Consider the following 20,737-nt stretch of genomic DNA (forward strand, 5'->3'; position numbering starts at 1 on the left):
AACGACCGGCGGGAGAGGCCCAGGAGTGGGCGTCCGGGTACCTAGCTCGGCCACGGTGGCCGCGCAGCCCGACAGTACGAAGTTGCTCGCTCGGGGCCATCTCTGGACGAGCGGCAAAAGCCTCTCCTCATCCTCTGGGACCGACATTCAGCAGCAGGACAGGACGACAATGCACCCCTTCCGGCCGGCGCGGGCGCCACAGCTGGCGTGCCGCCTGGCCAGGGCGGCCTCTCCTCAACCGACCAAGGGCGTGGCGGAGTCCGCGTCCCTCTCTGGCTTGGCCCCGCGAACCCGCAACCTTCCTAACAGCCCCAGGACGGAGTGGTCCAGCGGACTGAGAACAGATAAACAACGCGGAGCCCGCGAGGCTTCTGGGAAATGTAGTCCTCCGCACTCTGCGCCTCTCGGGCCGCGTTCTCTGATTGGCCGAAATCTACGCGCTCGCTGGGGCCCCGGTATCCATGGCAACAACGCGTGGGTTTTTTCCCCTCTTGGCCACTCGGAACCCGCCCTCCGACCTCGGTCCAGCTTCAGCACGACGAACCGGTTGGCCAAGACCTGAAAGAGAAGTGGGAGGGAGCGATGATGCAAAAGTCATCTAAACACTGGGGCGGGGAAAGGCGACTACAGTTAGAAAGGCAAAGAAAGCTGCAAAAGTTGCAGCAGGAAACATTGCGAGGTCCGGTCGGTGCTCCCGATTCGCAGAGGGAAGGAACAAGTGCCATGGCAGCAGGACTTTTCTTTCTTTGATTCTGGAAGGTGCTAGACAAAAACATGGAACTAATTTTCCCGTCAGTGATTATAATCCTAGGTTGCGTAGCTCTTTTGTTATTCCTTCAATGGAAGAACTTGAGCGGACCCCCGTGCATCAGCGGCTGGATTCCTTGGATTGGAGCTGCATTTGAGTTTGGGAAAGCCCCTCTAGAATTTATAGAGAAAGCAAGAATCAAGGTAAGAGGCCTTAGCAGGTGGGGTTACTGGAGAAGGTAATGTTTACTTTTTTATTTTCTTTCATTGGCTCTCAAATGTAATGTTAGAAAACGGGGAACGTATCTGCTGCCCTCAATTAAAGGATCTAGTCATTTATGCATTCCTCAACCTACAGCTATGTCTTATGCATGGTTTTTAAAAACCAAACAGATTTCTATCAGTTATGAAGTACAATGCAGCTTGCAACTAACTGCCCTTTGGGAAGCAGACATTATGGGATGCAACCTATGATGAGTGCTAATTACTTCATCTTTAAAAAATCCTTTGTATACATATTAAGTAAATGCTTGCAGTAATTGGGAAAGACAAGTGTAATTTCAATTTATGAAAACGCATAGTAAATTAGTATCCAAATAGGAGTTTGTTGTAAAAAAAAATTGCTTACAAACTTGGTCTTTACAAATTTTGCTGGCCCCGTATTCTCGACTGCTGTTATTTAATGATGATGAAATCCGTTTTCACTGGGCACTAAGAAGATTAGTAATGGTTGTTGTAGTAGATGTATTTGTACTTTTTCAAATATAGTATATCTTGCAAAAAGAGTTTATAGAATACTGCCAACTTTTTTATTTATTTCAACCAGCGCTTCACTGAACATTCTGGAAGGGGGGGGGTGGGGTCTACATATAGTGTGTGTGTGTGTGTGTATGTGTTGCTTTTTGCACTTAGCCAATTGTTTCCTCAGAATGAATTTCTAAAAATGGAAGTGCCCAAAGAACATGAACATTTACATTGCTTATGTTACCATTTTACCCTTGCAAAAGGATTTAACAGTATACACTTTTTCTTTTCTTTTGAGTGTAGGTAGGGGATTGCCTAGCTCCTTTTATCCTGGCCCACACAAGGAACAATAATTCTTGCTAGTCTAATAGATGCAAAACAGTATATTTAAAAGAAATTCTCCTTTATTTCCTACTAGAGGCCTGGTGCACAAAATTTGTGCACGGGTGGGGTCCCTAGGCCTGGCCGGCAATCAGGGTAGATCGGGGCCTTCTGGCTGCTGGCCGGGGCCTTCCTCCCTTCGTTCCCCACCGCCTTGTGGTGGTCAGTGCACATCATAGCGAGCAATTGAACTCCCAGTCTCCCAGTCGAATTCCTGAGGGGACACTCTGCATATTAGCCTTTTATATATATACTAGAGGACCAGTGCACAGAATTCGTGCACTCGGGGGTTGTCCCTCAGCCCGGCCTGCGCCCTCTCGCAGTCCTGGAGCCCTCGGGGGATGTCCAACTGATGGCTTAGGTCTGCTCCCCCAGGGAGTGGGCCTAACCCAGCAGTCAGACATCCTTAGCGCTGCTGCAGAGGCGAGAGAGGCTCCTGCCACCGCCACTGTGCTCGCTAGCCGTCGCCACTGCACTCGCTAGCCGTGAGCCCCGCCCAGGGCTCCTGCGTTGAGTGTCTGCCCCCTGGTGGTCAGTGCACATCATAGCGACCAGTCATTCCGCCATTAGGTTGATTTGCATATCATATAGGATATAGCCTTCCTTAGGAGTATGATTTTGATAATGTTTAGGGAATGTTTTTACAAGCTTGTCTGAAAAGGTCAATCAAGGTCACAAAGATTATTCTATTTTCTTCTAAAAAGTTTATAGTTTTGCATTTTTCATTTGGGGCTATGATCAACTTTGTATTAATTTGTGGGTGTATGGTATAAGTAAGGGGTGAGGTTCATTTCCCCCCGATCTGGATGTCCAGATGTTACAGTATCATTTCTTGAAGGACTTTCCTCATGGCATTGCCTTTGCAGCTTTTCATAAATTAGTTGACTGTGTATGTGTAGTTCTATTTCTAGCTTTTCTCTCCTATTCCATTGATTTATATGACCACTCCTTTATGAACATTGAATTGTCTTAAAAACTGTGTTTTTATAGTACGTTTTTAAATCAGGTAGTGAAAGTTCTCTATATATTTTTTTGTAATTGCCTTGACATTCAAGATTTAAATTTGAATTTTAATATAAATTTTAAAATTTGCTTGTCAATTTCTATTATAAAGACTGCTGGAATTATGATTGGAAGTTTGTTAAACCTGTAGGAAAAATTAGGGGAGAATAGACTTTTTAACAATATTAATTCTTCTATTCTTTGAATGCTGTATATCTCTCAATTTAGCTACTTAATTTCTAAATTACATGTAGTTTTTTGCAATGAGGGCTTGCCTGTGATTGTTAATTACTTTCTTGTGGATTTTATATTTTGGGGGTTATCCTATATAATAAAAGCCTAATATGCTAAATGTCCAGTTGACAAGTTGGTCGTTCAACCAATTAAAACATAATATGGTAATGATATGCTAAGGCTACTCAACCACTTGCTATGACGCGCACTTACCACCAGGGGGCAGACGCTCCAACTGGTAGGTTAGCTTGCTGCTGGGGTCTGGCTGATCAGGACTGAGTGAGATGGGCCGGGCATGTCTTGGAGCCCTTGTGCGGTACCTCCCCAGCTGGCCAACCTCCTGCATCCCTCCCCCGCCTAGGAGCCCTCGTGCGGAACCTCCCCAGCTGGCCAACCTCCCGCATCCCTCCCCAGTCCTGATCCTGCACCGGTGAGGTCACTCAGCCTGGCCTGCGCCCTCTTGCAATCCGGGACCCCTCGGGGAATGTCAGAGAGCTGGTTTTGGCCTGCTCCCGCAGGCCAGGCTGAGGGACCCCACTGGTGCACGAATTCGTGCACTGGGCCTCTAGTTATAGATAAAATTGTTTTCACTTTTGCTTTCTAATTGTATCCTGCTGGCACATAAAAAATGCAAGGTTTTAGTTTTTTTTGTATATTAATTTTGTATCCTGTGACCTTGCTAAATTCACTTATTAGTTCTAGTAGTTATTTTGTGGAATTCTTAAGAGTTTTTATACATAAACAATATGTCCTGCAAAGAGATAAATTTATTTTCTCCCCCCCTCCGCCATGATGTTTATGTCTTTTATTTCGTTTTCTTGCGTTACTACAATCAGTAGGAGCTCTAATATTTTGTGGAATAAAAGTGATGAGAGTTGACAAGCTTGTCTTTTTCCTAATTTTAGGTTAAATATTCGACATTTTACCATTAAGTATGATGTTAACTATTGATTTTCCAAAGGTGCCTATTTCAGTTCTGACCTTCAGACCATACCCAGAATTCACCAGGGAAATAAATAGTGAACTATTGTTTTTTCACTTCTGTACAATTCTTTCCTCTGTGGAGTTTTAGCCAATTTAGTTTTTATTGTATCCCCAGTTCTCTGATGCTTTTAAAAATATCATCTTTGGAATTTATTCACCTTTTTTAAATTGGCAGTAAGAACCTTGGCTCACCTGGTTCTACCACATCCTACTCAGAAATAAAACCTGCAAAGTATTTCCTGAAACATAGTTCACTTAAACAGCCACTTAATGATGGACATGTTTTTCCCCTCATATTTTGCTATTATAAATAATGTAGCAATAAATGTCATTTCTGTGTGTACAGTATACCTATAAATTATCAGATTGAAAGTGTAAATATATTTGTAATTATGAGTGAAGTAGGAAAACTTTTGAGTGTTTTGAGCAGTGGAGTAATATGATCTGATTTAAATTTTAAAGGGTCACTTTGGCAGCTCTGTTAAAAACAGGGATGTAAGGATAAAAGAAGGAAAATAATTTGAAGATTATTGCAATATTTCAAGCTTAAGATCATGGTGATTTGGGCCATGGTGATTGCAGTGGCAGTTTGAGAAACAGCTGGGTATATTTTGAAGGTGGAAACAACAAGATTTACTGGTTATTGAATATGGTGTGTAAGAGAATCAAAGAGGCAAAGGTGACTCCAAGAAGTTTAGCTTGAGAAACTAGACAGTAGATTGCCATCAAATGAAATGGACAAGATTGCATGAACTCATTGGAAAGAAAGTTCAGCTTTAGATCTGTAGAAGTTTGGGATTTTGACATCCAAGTGGAGATATTGAAATAAGCAGTTGAATAAATGAATTTGGAGTTTGGGAAAGAGGTCCAATTATGCATCGGTTTAATCTCCTTGGCCTGTCTCCCATGCTGTCATTCCCTTGCAATCATTTTCACCTTTATTTCTATTTTCTATTTTGCATTTCTCACATTTCTATACTCTCTTTTCCTTAGACCTTTTTGTGTGGGGTGTATAGCCTCACATGTAATTGTTTTCTTTTATTCAGAAATGTTCTTATTGTGTCTTTCTTTCCTGAGTTTCTTTATTTCCTAACTTTCCTCTTTTGTCTGGCTATTTTTTCCCATAGTTTCTTTATATTCCTGCTTTATTTTCTTTGCAACTGCAATTATTAGATTAATTTTTACAAATCACAACAGTAATTTTGCATTTCAATTCTCATGTACTCTTTAGCAAAATCCTCTCAGTGGGTTTCTTTATCAGGGTATTCTTTTCTTTCTTATAGTGCTGAATTTTCCCTTTTGTTTAACCATATTTTAAGGAGTTGAGTTGTCTTTGACTAGCTGTCAACAAGAGGTTTTGGTTAGAAGTAGTTGCTTTCCAAGTTTCTCAGCTTACGTTTTCTATCCTCTCTTGCTACAGTGAAACCATAGCGCCTCCTCGCATGCATGATCTATGGCTCCTGCCTTTCGGGACCTACCCTTCCACACTGCCTTTCTCCCATAGCTGCTGCTACTAAGAGACAGGACTCTTGTCTTCTCAGGTGCCTCTTCACGTTTAGAAGATGCTGCTTCTGGAACCCTCTGAGTAGCTTCTGTGTGATCCTTTGCTAGTTCCCTCAATATCCATGGCCTGCTTATCTTAGCCCCTCTCCGAGTGGTTCTAGCTCTGAGTTTTGCCTTCTCCTATCCCGGAGTGTATATATCTGAGCTTTTCAGTATTGAGCTCTCTGGACATTGCTCATTTCTCCCCACTATACTGTTAGAGCTTCCACTGCCAATTCTGCTGGTTTCAGGTGTGGTGGCTTTTGTAGTGTGTAGATTTTCTTCCTATTGTTTAGCTGAGTCTGTTGCTTGTGGGTATGTTTGTTTCATTCTCCTTTTGGCTTTGTGTAGTTTCCAGGAAAGAAGTGGAAAAATTCAGAAAGAAGTTGCCACAATGTTGCTATCAAAATTACAAGTCCATCTTCTTCTTTAAAATATAGTGGTGTTTGTTTTTTTCAAATAGATTTATATTCTAAAGGCATAAACATGTCGTTTCCTAATCCCATGAATAGCTTTGGCCCCACTATTTCCTTTATATTAGTGTTTATGCTCCTTCTACAATACACAGTCCTGGTTGGGTTGAGGTAGTGAGAGTGTGAGTATTTTTTTAAACCTATTATGCTTTTTTATTTTCCTTTAATCCTGTTTTATTTTCTTCAGAGTAACTTTTTCAAAAAATAATTTTTAATTTTGTATTTCATCCTCCTATTATGTCTAGGTTACATTTTACATCGGTGAATTAAAAATAATTTTAGATGCCCTGGAGCATTCATCTTCTCTGTGGCAGGGGAATACATGAGAGGACATGGGAAGCTAGCTCAAAAGTAAATATTAACATATTTCGTTAGTTAAAGAGGAATATTTAGCATGAAAGTCCCCAGTTAAGAGGATGAAAATCAGTCTATAGGCTGAAAGAAAATATTTGCAAGCCACATATCTAACAAAGGACTAGTATCTAGAATATATAAAGAATGCTCAACATTCCAGATTAAAGAAAAAACACAACCGTCCAATTTAAAAATGGGCAAATGTCAAGAACAGGCAGTTTACTGAAGAGGATATACAGATGGCAAATGAGCACATGGAAAAATGTTCAACATCATTAGCAGTTAGGGATATGTAAATTAAAACCACAATGGCATATCATGAGACACCTATCAGAATGGCTAAATAAAAAACAAGGACAGCACCCAAACGCTAGTAAGGATACAGAGAAGCTGGATCATTCATACATTGCTGGTGGAAATACAAAATGTAAGATGGTAAAATTGCTGATGGAAATGCTGGTTCATATTCTTGGAACTTATCCTAGAGAAATGAAAACTTACGTTCACACAAAAACCTGTACGTGAATGTGTTTAGCTACTTTGTTTGCAATGGTCTGAAACTGAAAAGAACACAGACATCCTTCAACAATGTTTAAACAAACTGTGGTACATTCATACCATGGAATTCTACTCAAAATATAAAGGAATGAACTATTGATGCATACACCAATGTGGATGGATCTCAATTGGATTATGCCATGTGAAAAAAAAGACAATCCCAAAGGTCCCCATACTATATGATTCTATTTCTATAACATTGTTAAAATTCAGTACTCTATTAGAAATAGAGAGCAGATTAGTAGCTGCCAAGGGTTAAAGAGCAGTCGGGCCTGGGAGGGAAATGGGTGTGGCTATAAAAGGGACATATTTTCTTGACTTTATCAATGTCAGTAGCTTGGTTATGATACTGTACTATCACTTTGAGAGGTGTTAACACTAGGAGAAGCAGAGTGATGGTTATTTCTTACACCTGCATGTTAGTCTACATTATCTCAAAATAAAAAGTTTAATAAAAAAAATACAAGCATCACAACTACACATACTGCATATGCTTGCCTCTACTTCGTAATACTCAGAGTGCTGACATTGCACAAAAACGAGAACAGAAGGAAGGCAAATAAGACAGAAAAACCTCATTGAATTTATAACACTGAACATGGACATTTGCACTGTGCAGTCATTTTGCAATAAGTTACTTTAAAACGAGAAAGGCAAATAAGACAGAAAAACCTCATTGAATTTATAACACTGAACATGGACATTTGCACTGTGCAGTCATGCAGTCATTAGTTACTTTCAATATTACTTGTCAGCAGTTATCTCAACTACTCAGTGTGTTTGAACTTGGCTGTTCTACCCTGTGGCCTGGGTGCCAATATGTGTTACAAAAGGACACATTTCTAATGGAAATTTAAGAATTCTCTTTTGGACAAAGTTTTAACAAACAATGAGAATCACTCATCTTCTAAGTGTTGACTAGCAAACAATTGTAGAGAGGGAATTTTGGAAAGGAGTGTAGATACCAGTGTTGGAGGCAGTTAGACAGACAAGAGCAGAGAAAGGAGGATGGGCCAGGTTACAGAAGGTCAACAGGGTGGAAAGCCTCAGGTGCTTAGCAATGGGCAAACCTGAGGAAACAAGGACCTTGCCCCCAGGGTAACCCTTCCGCCCCTAGCATATTACTGGTCATGTGGTTGGGACCCTCCTCTGATCTTTCCTGCCCTAGCATTTGCTAGTCTTGTGGGTTAGACCCCTTAGAGGGGTTATGAACAAAGAGTCTGGAGAATAGCACTTATGCACTGAGGACAATGAGGTTCTGACCCAAATCAATTACATCTAGGCCTCAGTTGTGTTTCAGCTCCAGGCCCAGGAAAGCAGCCAAACCAGACAAGGGACCCCATGGCTGACCTTGGGACCAGCTGCATTGACTAATTACCCTGCCTGGGCACCAGCCAATCCGTGGAAACCACAATTGGATACAGGGGTGGGAAGCTGATGATTGTTCTATTGGGATCCTCCCCTGAGATCTCCAGATAAATACCCTCTAGACCAGGATCCCAAGGGGCTTTCTCTATGGAGCATGCCCATGCCTTTCCCCGCCCCATTCCCTCAGGCACATTGTACTGAGCCCATTTCTTCTATGGCTCCCTTCTTCTACCTCTGTGACTTTCTAAATAAACTCTCTTATAGTTTGTCTTGGCTCTGAATTCTTTCTTAGCCAGAACTCCAGGTTGCTGAACCAAGGTCTAGTCTGACTCCACCAGTCTAACACCTGTTGCCGTTCTTGCTGCTAACATATGGATCACGAGTGAAAGAAAATGAGACTTCACTGTTTGGTGGCTCCATGATTATCAAGCCCTCAGTTGCCTGATAGTGTTCAACAGCGTATCACGTGTCTTTTCATGGCAGGTCTAGAAATGACTAATATTGAAGTAGTAATGAGCATAAATGGTATTCAGAGATAAAAGTAAGGGTGGTTGTTCTAACAATGTGTATGTTGGATGAAGTATGGTAAAGTCACTGTGGCCACAGGGGAAATGAAAATAATGATATATTCCCCGCCCCCCTCCCCCCAATAAAGGACTTCCTGGAATCAAACCCCTCACTAGAGTATGTTTGTAGGCTACTTGGAATGATCTGATAGCAAGGGCAAACCTGAGGATGTAGGAGAGAGAAGGAAGAAATGTAGAACAAAAAGAAGGTAAGAGAGCATGGAAGGGATGTTGGCATTTCACCTTCCACCTGTGTTCACCAGAGGGAAGTATGGAGATTGAGGCAAATGGGTAACCTTTGCAGGATTTGGTGGTAGGAAGTTGAGAGTGCTCTTACTTGATTGCTTCTACATTCCCGGTGACATACAAAGCAGGAACACTACCTCACAGTGGAGAAGGTTAGGCAAGTTGTACAGGTAAAATAGTCATTTTGGAAAGTGAGAAAGTGAACATGTTAGAGAACTTTTTAGGATTGCAAGACATTATTGAGAGACCATGAATTTATAGTAAAAACAGTCAACAATTTTGTATATTTTTCTTGAACAAAGTTGAGGTATAGGTTACTTATAACCTACTGAATCTTGAAAACAATGTTCATATAGTATAGTATTTAGTGAAATTTCTAATAATTACTTCTAATTATTATTTGACACTCCAAGAAAGGAAGATGCAACCAAGTAATTACATGATCAGAAGGGAGGTTAAGTATTAGGACAGAATAAATTAGGGTTTATATAATATAGCATTAGCCAAATCAGTCAAAATTTAGAATTAATTACCATATATAATTATAATAAATTTTTTCTTGACTATAACTTCAGCATTGGGGTTCTTGAGGCATACTGTGTCTTAAACCTAGCCCATGGCCCAGTAACTTAGTTATCAGAAATGCTTACTAATATGATCTGTATTTATGTGTGTTTTTCAGTATGGACCAATATTTACAGTCTTTGCTATGGGAATTCGAATGACCTTTGTTACTGAAGAAGAGGGCATTGATGTGTTTCTAAAATCCAAAGAAGTGAATTTTGAATTTGCAGTGCAAGATCCCGTCTATCGTACAGGTAAAGAATATTCTCAGTTCATTTGAAATATAACGTTGGAATCCACAAGTAGTTTTAGGTAACAGTGACATCCTTACTCCTATATCAAGAATGATGAGGCTCCATTATTTTATTGTTTAGAGTAAGGGTAGAAGGAGAAAAGAGTATATGATGAGTTTGGTCATTGAAAAACAAAGTATCGGCAGCCTAATACAGTTAGATCTCAATTAGACATGTGAAAGAGATGAGGTTACCTCACTGATGTTTTCTCTGGAAAATATTTGGAATCTGTATCCTGTTACAGCTCCCAAGATGTGGCTAACTGTTCTGCTGCTTCAGGCTGTAGCTCTTGGCTTGATCACATCTTACTGCTCTGCTCTCTGAAAGTAAAATTCCACTGCTTACTAAGCCCTTTAACTAACGGCATTTCCTGACATAATCCATAGGGCTATTAAGGTAAGTGGTGCCCTTTCTCCAGTTCTCTGTCCTCAGTGACCTCTGGATTGTACTGGTTAGTGTGTCCGCAGGGTCAGGGTCTCCTCTGTTTCTCCCCAGGTCACCCACGTGCATGCTGAGCCCATTTGTCCTCCCAGGAATGCAGGGCTGGTTCATTTTGCATCTGATTCACTTTGCACCTTTCTTTTCACAATGTCTGTGCTTGCCTCTACTGACTACAGCTTTTTTCTCTTTGCTTCCCTCTTTGCTTCTTTCTTAGGTTCTTTTTCATGTAGCCTCTCATGCATTTTTTTTTTTTGCCATTAAAACCAAAAAGTTGGTTTTACGAGCTCTCAGTGACCAATAGAATGATTATTTTTTCATCTTGCTTTTATGAAAATCACATGTTGTTTAAATTTTATGAGTATTTAGTATACTTCTTGATATTTGGACTATGGAATTTCAGATCAAAGAATATAAATATTTTGAAATTTCTTGATCTATAAAGTCACATATCCTTCAGAAATATATACCAACCTACTCACCTGTCAGATACATGAAAGTGATCAAGTTTTTATACCTGTCCCTCCCTTCTGGTGACTTTCATGTTTAAATATTTTTTATATAATAGATGGAAGTATGTTAATATCTACTTTTGAGCCAGCTTCCAATTTCCTCTCATGTATTCCCCTACCACAGAGAAGATGAATGCTTCAGGGTATCTAAAAATTATTTTTAAATTACCTATATAAAATGTAACCTAGACATAATAGGATAATGAAATACGAAACTAAAAATTATTTTTTGAAAAGGTTACTTTGAAGAAAATAAAATAGGATTAAAGAAAAATATGAAGGAATAGTGACTTAAAAACACTTACTTATACTCTCACCACCTCAACCACACCAGGAGTGAGTATTGTGGAAGGAGCATGAACGCTATTATAAAGGAAATAGTGGGGCCAAAGCAATTCCTGGGGTGAGGAAAGGACTCCTGGTGGAGTAATATTCAAGAAGATGCTTGAAAGAGGAATAGAAATTATCAGGAGAAACTTAGGTCTTGTAGGCATGGGGTTGGGAGTGAGTGAGGTTAGTCAAGTAGAGAATGTTCTGAGCAGATAGAACAGCTCATGAAAATGCTGGGCTATATAAAACTGTGTTTTCAATATACCCGAAATGTAGATTTGGAGGGGGAAATATCACCAGAGAGTCCAAAAGTTGGTAGAAAACCAATGAAAGGTTTAAGCATGAAAATAACATCACTAGAATTGTGTTTCCCAGAGGCCCACTTATAGATTATACCTTAGAGTAAATTACCCTACAGACTTTTACTATCTTACAATATAGGTTGAATCTTTACCTGCTTTTATTCCCAGGAGGTTATTTTATGTTTTTTGGTGAACTTTGGCTATATTCTCTACTGATCAAATAATAGGAGTATATTGACTGCTTCAAGGAGTTGTTGCTTCTTTTAAAAATAGTTTTCTTGTTTATAGCATCAATTCCAAAGAATGTCTTTTTAACACTGCATGAAAAACTTTATATCCTGATGAAAGGGAAAATGGGGACTTTCAACCTTTGTCAATTCACTGGACAACTAACTGAAGAATTACAGGAACAACTGGAGAACTTAGGCACTCATGGGACAAGGGACCTGAACATCTTAGTAAGGTAAATAGACGAACAGTATTAGTTCATCTTGGTTTTTTGGAATAAAACATTTTAAGCCTATACGTTGGACTTCAGAAATTATCCGGTGGATTAATAAAGTCTACCTAACTAGGCAATTAAGAGATTATGTTAATATTTTAAATTCTAATTAATGGGCAGGTTTCAGTTAAGTAGTCCACTTTTATGGTGAGCAAATAAGTCAGCACATTTTAATACATGTACAGTAATTTCTCCTTAATCATTCCATACAATTGTATATGCTCTGTATGGACTTACCTCTTACAATTGTCATGCATCCATCAGATTTTTGATAAAAAATTCAGTGCAATTTGTGATTATTATAACAAGTGGATGTTGAAAGTTCAAGGGAGAGGATAGAATCATCAAATAGAGCAGTGTTTCCCAACTTGGGACACATGCCCCACAGGGGGGCAATTTGGTTTTTAAGTGGGGCAATTCGAGAATGAGTTATTAACAGTGAATTTTTTGCATTTCTTATGGTTCTAGGTCAGCCGTGGGCAAACTACGGCCCGCGGGCCGGATCCGGCCCGTTTGAAATGAATAAAACTAAAAAAAAAAAAAAAGACCGTACCCTTTTATGTAATGATGTTTACTTTGAATTTATATTAGTTCACACAAACACTCCATCCATGCTTTTGTTCCAGCCCTCCAGTCCAGTTTAAGAACCCATTGTGGCCCTCGAGTCAAAAAGTTTGCCCACCCCTGTTCTAGGTGCTTCATATGGTATATAAATATATATTGTGACATGTTTATGCATTTCAGTTATCTATAATATGTTTTGAAAATTTGCTATTTTTTTCATATCATTTCATATTATTATTTTTAAACAATTTCTTAGTGATTTCTTCCTCAGTACTTCAGCTGTCTTTTTTGTTCTTTTTTTTTTCTCTTTCTTGGTTGCCATGTTTTTGGGAAGTTAATGGCCTTTTAGGCTTCCTCCACATGAATAGGAGTTTACTTTTTGAATAATAAGAATCATATGTCACAGTGCGGGGGACATCAGGATTTTAAAGATGCTTAGGTGGGGCATGGCCAAAAAATGGTTGGGAACCACTGAAGTAGAGGGTCCAGAAGATGGTGTGAGACATGGAAAGTTGACTGAGGCAAAGTCAACAGAGGCCTCACCCCAGATGCCTCCTGGAGGGGAGGTGCTGAAAGGCGGATGAGATAGGAAAGGGCAATGGAGGAACCAGGCAGCACGTCAGCCGCATTCTGAAGCTTTCTGGCGAATGGAAGGTCTGGGCATGGGAACCAGGAGAGAAATTTCCCATGTGCACAAGGAGATGTGGGAAATTGAAGTTACCTTGGGCACTTTTCCATCTCAGTGGGATACTGGGATGCTGAAGGCGGGATTCAATAGTTCAGACTCATAAAACAGAACAATACTTAATGTTTTGTTAGTGGTTAGAAAGAGAGAGAAAAAAAGAACAAAGACAATCAACCAACCAAACTTTTGGCATGCCCCAAATGTACAACAAAACAGCAAATTCTCAGCTATCTTTGAAACTTTGGAGAAAATAAATAAAAAATGAAATTAACAGTACTCAGTGTTACCAATCTAGGGCATATTAACAATCATTGATATTCTTTTACTTAAGTATGCCACAGTAATAATTTTATTCACTTATGGTAAAACTTAATGATACATACTATATTTCAATATAGAATAGTTCACATTTGTAGGATCCTGTAGATATTAGGAAATTTGGTGACTATTATTTCCCTTGATTTTTTGATTATTTTTTGCTGTTATCTAAAGGTATGGACTCTATCTTAGATATAATTTTTTAAATAAATGATTTTTAAAATTGCATTGAATCAATTTATTTTTGTGCATCTAACATTTGTCAGAATCTAAGAATGCTTGCTTAGAAAGCATTTTAAAATCTTCAGATAAATAAGACTACAATTTCAGTTACCCTTGTCATCTTTTTTTTAAATGTTTTTGTTGATTTTAGATAGAGGAAGGGAGAAGGAAAGAGATAGAAACATCAGTAATGAGAGAGAATCATTGATCAGCTGCCTCCTGCACACCTCCTACTGGGGATCGAGCCCCAAGCCCCAGCATGTGCCCTGACTGGGAATTGAACCTTGACCTCCTGGTTCATGGGTCGATGCTCAACCACTGAGACACACCAGCCGGGCATCCCTGAGTCATCTTGACAATATCCAAATATTAAAACCTGTTATGGGTAACTTTTCCCAAAAAAAATCTATCATGTATTATTTTCTACTCCTTATATATAACTCTTAAATAATGCCCTCTTTTGTAACCTAACTTTATATTCTCCTGGTCATTGGGTCTGACTTTCCACATGCTTCTCTTTTTATAGGCATCTCCTTTATCCAGTCAGTGTGAATACGCTCTTTAAAAAAGGTTTGTTTCCAACAAACAAGAGGAAAATCATGGAGTTCTATCAGCATTTTAAAACTTATGATGAAGGTTTTGAACATGGGTCCCAGATGCCAGAGTATCTTCTAAGGTAGAAGTTGTTTCCTATAATTAATTCATTGACCAAGCTCCTCCCAGCAATTCATACATCTCTCATTTCTCTGTTCTGCGTAGATATAACAGTTTAGTGGAAGAGAGAGCTGTTTTTTATGACTGGCTTGTGTTTGAAGGAGGAAGAGAAGATATATGCATGGTTTCTTTTTTAATTTCGAGGAGCAAATCCTTGTAAGGGAGGGAGAGGGAGAGGGAGAGAGAGGAAGGAAGAGGAAATGAATATGAATGTGAATGTGAATATTAAAATGAAGTGAAGAATTTATTTGAGGTTTATCCCATTTACAGTTCATAGTCACACTCATTGCTACGGTTTGGACCTGTGTTAAACTGTCCAGTGTGACTAGTCTCAGAATCAGACATTGTCATCCTCATTCTCTCTGAGGAAAAAGTAGGTGTGGTTAAATGCATTTCTCAAAGTGGCTCAGATAAATATTTATAAAATGGCTTGAATACAAAGTAGCTCGTGATTTTTTTATCTCTTGGCAGTTGGTTTACAGTGGTCAATGGTTAGAAAGATTAAAAAAAACACAACATAGCCAGTTTGCTTTACCTGGTTTAAGACAGCAATGGGTCCCCGTGCTAGCTTTTCATCCTTCTGTAAGTGACAACAGCCAGAGTAAAAGTATTTTACTCTGAGTTCTGTTTTCTTGTTCAGTGCCAATCCTGTAGGAATTCAAACATATATCTGTAAAAAACACTAAAGTTGTCCCTTACAATTTTCCTTATGGACTAATACGTCTGAGGGTAGACCTATCATGAAATTCTAGCTAAAGATGAAAAATTTGGAGAAATAATTATGATTCTATAGACATCCCCCATTTCATACTGTGACCTATTACTTCTAATGTGCTTTCAAATTAATTTATACACATTTTTTCTCTCACCTAGAAACTGGTCAAAATCCAAAAGGTGGTTTCTAGAATTTTTTGAGAAAAACATCCCAGATATAAAAACAAACAAATCTGTAAAAGATAATTCCATGGTAAGTACACCTTATCTTTTTTTCCCCTAAAATACATGAGATGAAGACAATGAGGCTTTTTAAATCATAGCCACTCTAACTCCATATTTGAATCAAGGCAAATTTTGAACTTCGCTGTTGCTAATTCATTGTTTAAGACTTTGGAACAGAATTCAGTGTAAACGTTCACAAGCAGTTTAACTTCATCTTCGTATATATTGCTTCTGTTTCCCTCAAGAAGTTTCCTGTTTTGATACCCACATTTTTTTAATGTGGGCTAAGAAGAAAATAAAAGATTCTGTTGTGTTCTGCATAAGTGGATTTCAATGGCCCACTTAAGCAGAGGACTAAAAGAAGTTTTTTGTTTTTGTTTTTCAAATATTATACACCCATTTTATTATGTTAGAAATATCAAATGTGGTGATTTCTTCCATGTGTCTAAATGTATATTAAACGAGTATTTCCATTTACAGAATGGCATATCAAAATAATGAAATACATCTGTAGGGTTTCTCATGAGATATAAACTTTGTGTTATAACAGCTTCCATTGTGAGTATGGTAGAAACCAGCTTTAAATGAAATTTATCCTTAAACTATTTTCAGTTCTGCTAATCCATTGTTACAAAAAACAATAACAATAAGACACTACTGACGTTTATGGGTTGCATACTCCATGCCAGGCACAGTGTTACACAGTCACAGATTCATTTCTCATTTATTTTCCACAACTTTCATACCCAGAAAACTGGGGGTTATTAAAACCAGAAAGCTGGGGATTAGAGTGGTTAATCACTTTTGAAACGTTACGTGCCTTAGTAAGTAACTGCAACTGCCTCTCACCATATATTTTCTTTGATAGTGATTTAATAGTTATTTTCTGTATTGTAGGATCTGAAGCAAAACTACTATATATGGTACAAGGCAGTTCTCCTAATCCCTAATCCTCGAGAGTTATGGGTTGTGCCTCTGAGGGGGCAGTAGAGTATAGCAGCTCAGAGTGTGGGCTCTGGAGCCAGCGCCAAGCTCACAGGGTCTGTATCCCAGCCCACCATCTAGAAGATATATGTCCCTGGCAAAGTCCCCTAACTTAATCGTGCTTCAGTTGACTCAAATGTAAAATGGTGAAGTATTTACGTCTTGGAGTTGGGTGAGGATTGAATGGGTAAAATACTTGTAAAGCACCTGAAACGGTATTTGCCTTAGCAAGCAATGACTAGACAGTAGCTACCATTATTTCCATCACCTATGCCTGAGTTATTTAAGACTCAAAGTGCACAAGTAACTTAATGAAAATGCTCTAGTGCAGCGGTTCTCAACCTGTGACAGGGGTCGCCTAAGACCATCCTGCATATCAGATATTTACATTACGATTCATAACAGTAGCAACATTACAGTTATGAAGTAGCAACGAAATAATTTTATGGTTGGGTCACAACATGAGGAACTGTATTTAAAGGGCCAGAAGGTTGAGAACTACTGCAGTGTCTGAATTCCTTCCTCATGCTGGGGAACAGGCATAGGCAAACCTGGGGACACCTTTCTATGAGGAAAATACCCTCAGGGTATTTGTGTGATGACCTGAGAGTAACCATAGTAGCCAACCTTGGGTGAGGCTGTAATCTGACCCAGAGCCATTCAGGCAAACATCAGTTTTCCACAGGGTTTTAGAGAATGACGGTATTTACAGTACACTGGCCCTGCAGTTTTCTCTCTCATGGGGCGTAGCCTGAGAATCTGCATGGCGAATGGCAGTAGGGTTTTCTCCTGAATGCTCCAGAGAGCTGTGTTTCTTATCCAAAGAGTAGAGGGTTTTGTGTGTGTGTGTGTGTGTGTGTGTGTGTGTGTGTGTTTAAAGTAACATTTGTCAAAATGGCAAGTCATTTAATCCTTACCACAATCCTATGACCATTTTATAGATGAAACTGAGATATAAAGAGTTTAACTTGTCTGAGGTTACCCAATTCTTAAATAACAGCCAAGTTCTAGTTCCTCATGAAAGAATCTTGGAGGTTGTCATTTCATCCTCTAAAGAAAGAACCTGAACAGACTGAAAAATCAACAACTCTTGGATCCACCAGAGAAGGAGGATATAGGGCAAACCATTGGCCTCAAGAATGGAGAGAACAGTAGGCAAATACCTGATATTTTGTTAAGGATTTTTGCTCTATATTTATGGGAGATATTGGTCTGTAGTTTTCCTTCCTTACTAGAGGCCCGGTGCATGGGATTCATGCACTGGTGGGGGGCATGGCCTGTGGGGATCGGCCCACTGTGGGAGCACTGCTCATCCCGATCAGCCAAGTGGCACACTGCATTGAGCGTCTGACCCCTGGTGGTCAGTGTGCGTTATAGCGGCTGGTTGACCAGTCGTTCTGGTTGTTCCACTGTTCGGTCCCTGGGCTTTTATAGGATAGGATAGGATAGGATAGGATAGGATAGGATAGGATAGGATGAATAGGATAGGATAGGATGGATAGGATAGGATAATGTCTTTGGTTTTGGTATTAGGGTCATGTTGGCCTTGTAAAATGAGTTAGGACGTGCTCCCTCTGTTACTATCCTCTGAACGAGAATTGGTGTAAGTTCATTTTAAAATGTTTGGTAGAAAGCCTGGTGCTTTCTGTTTTTGAAAGTTATTAATTATGGACTTAATTTCTTTAACAGATGTGGTCCTGTTTAAATCATCTGTCTCTTTTTGTGAGAGCTTTGGCAGATTGTGTCTTTCAAGGGAGTGGTCCATTTCATCGAGGTTATCATATTTGTGGGCAAAGAGTTGTTGAAAGTATCCCTTTATTATATATTTTTTAACTTTTAAATGTTTTTTTTAAATTGATTTCAGAGAGAGGAAGGAAGATAGAGAGAGGAAAATCCCAAAATATAAGGAGTAAAACAACACACTTCTAAATAACTCATGGGCCGAAGAGGAAAACTTGGGAGACATTAAAAATATTTTGAAACAAATGAAAATGAAAACTAAGCCTACCAGATTTGGGGATGTAGCAAAAGCAGTGCTTATGGCAGCTTTATTCATAAATGTCAAAACTTGGAAGGAACCAAAATGCCCTTCAGTGTGTGAATGGATTATAATGAAAGATATATGTCATTATAGCTTTGTCCATACCCATAGAGTGTACAATACTAAGCGTGAACCCTAAAGTAAACTCTGGACTTTAGGTAATTATGATGTGTCAATGCAGGTTCATCCTTGGTGAGAAATGTAATTTACTGCTGAGTGATGTTGTTAATTGTGAAGGTTGTGCATGTGTGGGATAAGGGTTATAAGGAAACCTCTGTACCTTCCTCTCAATATTATTGTAAATCTAAAAAAATAAATAAATAAAGTCTTAAAAAAGAAAAAAACTAAGGCAGGTTTTGAAGCAATAGAGTAAGGGAGTTGAGCTCCAGAGTCCCTACTCCTAATCACTGAACAAGGAGTAAGTATGTGAATCCCTTAGCATGCCTCAAACTGCAAACCTGGGAATGGCAGAAATAATACCTTTTGGATAAAAGAAAAATGTGTGGTCTTTTGTTTACCAATATCAGTCTTTATCACATAGCTGTGGTTTGATGATACTTATTTCTTTTCAACAGTCACTAATGCAGGCGCTGCTGGAAATCATAGAGACGGAAACAAATGAGCAAAGTCCAAACTACGGGCTTCTACTCCTTTGGGCTTCTTTGTCCAATGCCGTCCCCGTAAGTATGTCAGTAAAGTAAGGGCTGCATTTCCGTCTATGGCGGTTCGCAACCTGTGGGTCGCGACCCCTTTGGCGGTCAAACGACCCTTTCACAGGGGTCGCCTAAGACCATCCTGCATATCAGATATTTACATTACGATTCATAACAGTAGCAACATTACTGTTATGAAGTAGCAACGAAAATAATTTTATGGTTGGGTCACAACATGAGGAACTGTATTTAAAGGGCCAGAAGATTGAGAACCACTGGATGCACTTTCAATGTTCCCTTCATTTTCCTTCCTTCCTTCCTTCCTTCCTTCCTTCCTTCCTTCCTTCCTTCCTTCCTTCCTTCCTTCCTTCCTTGGTTTCAATCAGCCATTTTCAATGGTCCATTAGGAATCAACTATCCTGGCTTCCAAAATGTGACCACTCACATGCCCCAGGGCAGGAGCGGCCTCTGCTGTCCTGGTTTCTGTGTTCTCCCATCACTGCCTGGAGAGCTGCTGAACACCTGCCAGAGGTGTAGGTGGCGGGCGTGACATTTCTTGCTTGCTTCCTTCCTTCCTTCCTTCCTTCCTTCCTTCCTTCCTTCCTTCCTTCCTTCCTCTTTCCTTCCTTCCTTCCTTCCTTCCTTCCTTCCTTCCTTCCTTCCTTCCTTCCTTCCTTCCTTCCTAATAGTAACTCTCATTTCTCTGCAAGGTTGTTGTTGAGGATTCAAGATAAGCCCCTCTGGTACCTGGTGAATATGGGTTCTTTGTCTTCCCCATCCCCTTCTCCTTCTGGGCACCTCCTGTTTGCATTACCTGCCATCTTGGATCTGTAAGCTTCCCTATAAATGGAGCTGGTGGCATTGGAACGCACAATACTTCTGAAGAGAGCAGACACTGTGTAACTGATTTTTATAAAGCTCTTATGAACTAGATTAAAGCCATGAGCTTTGTCTGCCTCTTCAGATTCGATGCATACCGGCTTCCTGTGTTGGGAGGATTTCACATTAGCCTAAGCTGCACTTATATTATCTGAGAAATTAAAGGATGACCTTTTTTATACACTTATTTTTTTCCTTAACAGGAACATTCAGATCATCTATAATGATAAATGTGGTCATTTTTCTTCTTTTTCTTTGAGCAAAGAGAAATAAAATATGTTAAGTATTATTTATATCTTCTTCCTCTTATGAAGGTCAAGGCTAGTAAAGGCTTGCTAACTACTGACATTCTAGTTTCCTTTAACCTGCTTCAAAACTCACTGGGTAAAGAGCAGCAATAGAAATTTCAGCCTCTCTGCCCAAATGTGTGTCAACCACTAGAATATGTAAAATAGTCTAATTAATCCTTTTCCTTTCTTTATGTACCAAGAATATTAATCTTTGATTTTTCCTTACATAATTTTCTTGCAAGCTGATGAACCAATAGCAAAATTAAAAAGGAAACATGAAAACAACTCCCAAAGCAGCAACAAAACAG

The 20,737-nt window shown here is 39.4% G+C and overlaps 2 protein-coding genes across 11 annotated transcripts in view; one reads left to right on the forward strand and one right to left on the reverse strand.

Moving 5' to 3' along the window:
- SLC25A27 (solute carrier family 25, member 27) overlaps positions 1 to 394 on the reverse strand; it is a 22,082-nt gene extending 21,688 nt beyond the window's left edge. For 2 of the 4 annotated variants that reach the window (XR_313276.2, XM_005860932.2), the window contains exon 1: positions 42 to 352. Coding sequence is in view for 3 of the 4 variants with exons in the window: in XM_005860932.2 (XP_005860994.1) it covers positions 42 to 100 (59 nt within the window). In the remaining variant the exon portion in view is untranslated. Of the gene's footprint in view, positions 1 to 41 lie in introns of all 4 variants that reach the window. The other 2 variants (XM_005860931.2, XM_005860930.2) reach the window with 2 other exon arrangements.
- Positions 395 to 497: 103 nt separating this feature from the next.
- Positions 498 to 20,737, forward strand: part of LOC102256355 (24-hydroxycholesterol 7-alpha-hydroxylase) — a 70,814-nt gene continuing 50,574 nt past the window's right edge. For 2 of the 7 annotated variants that reach the window (XM_014535352.1, XM_014535355.1), the window contains exons 1-6: positions 505 to 951; positions 9,882 to 10,017; positions 11,927 to 12,101; positions 14,456 to 14,605; positions 15,517 to 15,610; positions 19,183 to 19,287. In XM_014535352.1, coding sequence (XP_014390838.1) covers positions 775 to 951; positions 9,882 to 10,017; positions 11,927 to 12,101; positions 14,456 to 14,605; positions 15,517 to 15,610; positions 19,183 to 19,287 — 837 coding nt within the window. In that variant the 5' untranslated portion in view covers positions 505 to 774. Of the gene's footprint in view, positions 952 to 9,881; positions 10,018 to 11,926; positions 12,102 to 14,455; positions 14,606 to 15,516; positions 15,611 to 19,182; positions 19,288 to 20,737 lie in introns of all 7 variants that reach the window. The other 5 variants (XM_014535354.1, XM_005860938.2, XM_014535351.1 and 2 more) reach the window with 5 other exon arrangements.

The sequence above is a fragment of the Myotis brandtii genome, unplaced genomic scaffold, assembly GCF_000412655.1.
Source record: "Myotis brandtii unplaced genomic scaffold, ASM41265v1 scaffold143, whole genome shotgun sequence".
In the NCBI taxonomy this organism is placed as follows: domain Eukaryota; kingdom Metazoa; phylum Chordata; class Mammalia; order Chiroptera; family Vespertilionidae; genus Myotis; species Myotis brandtii.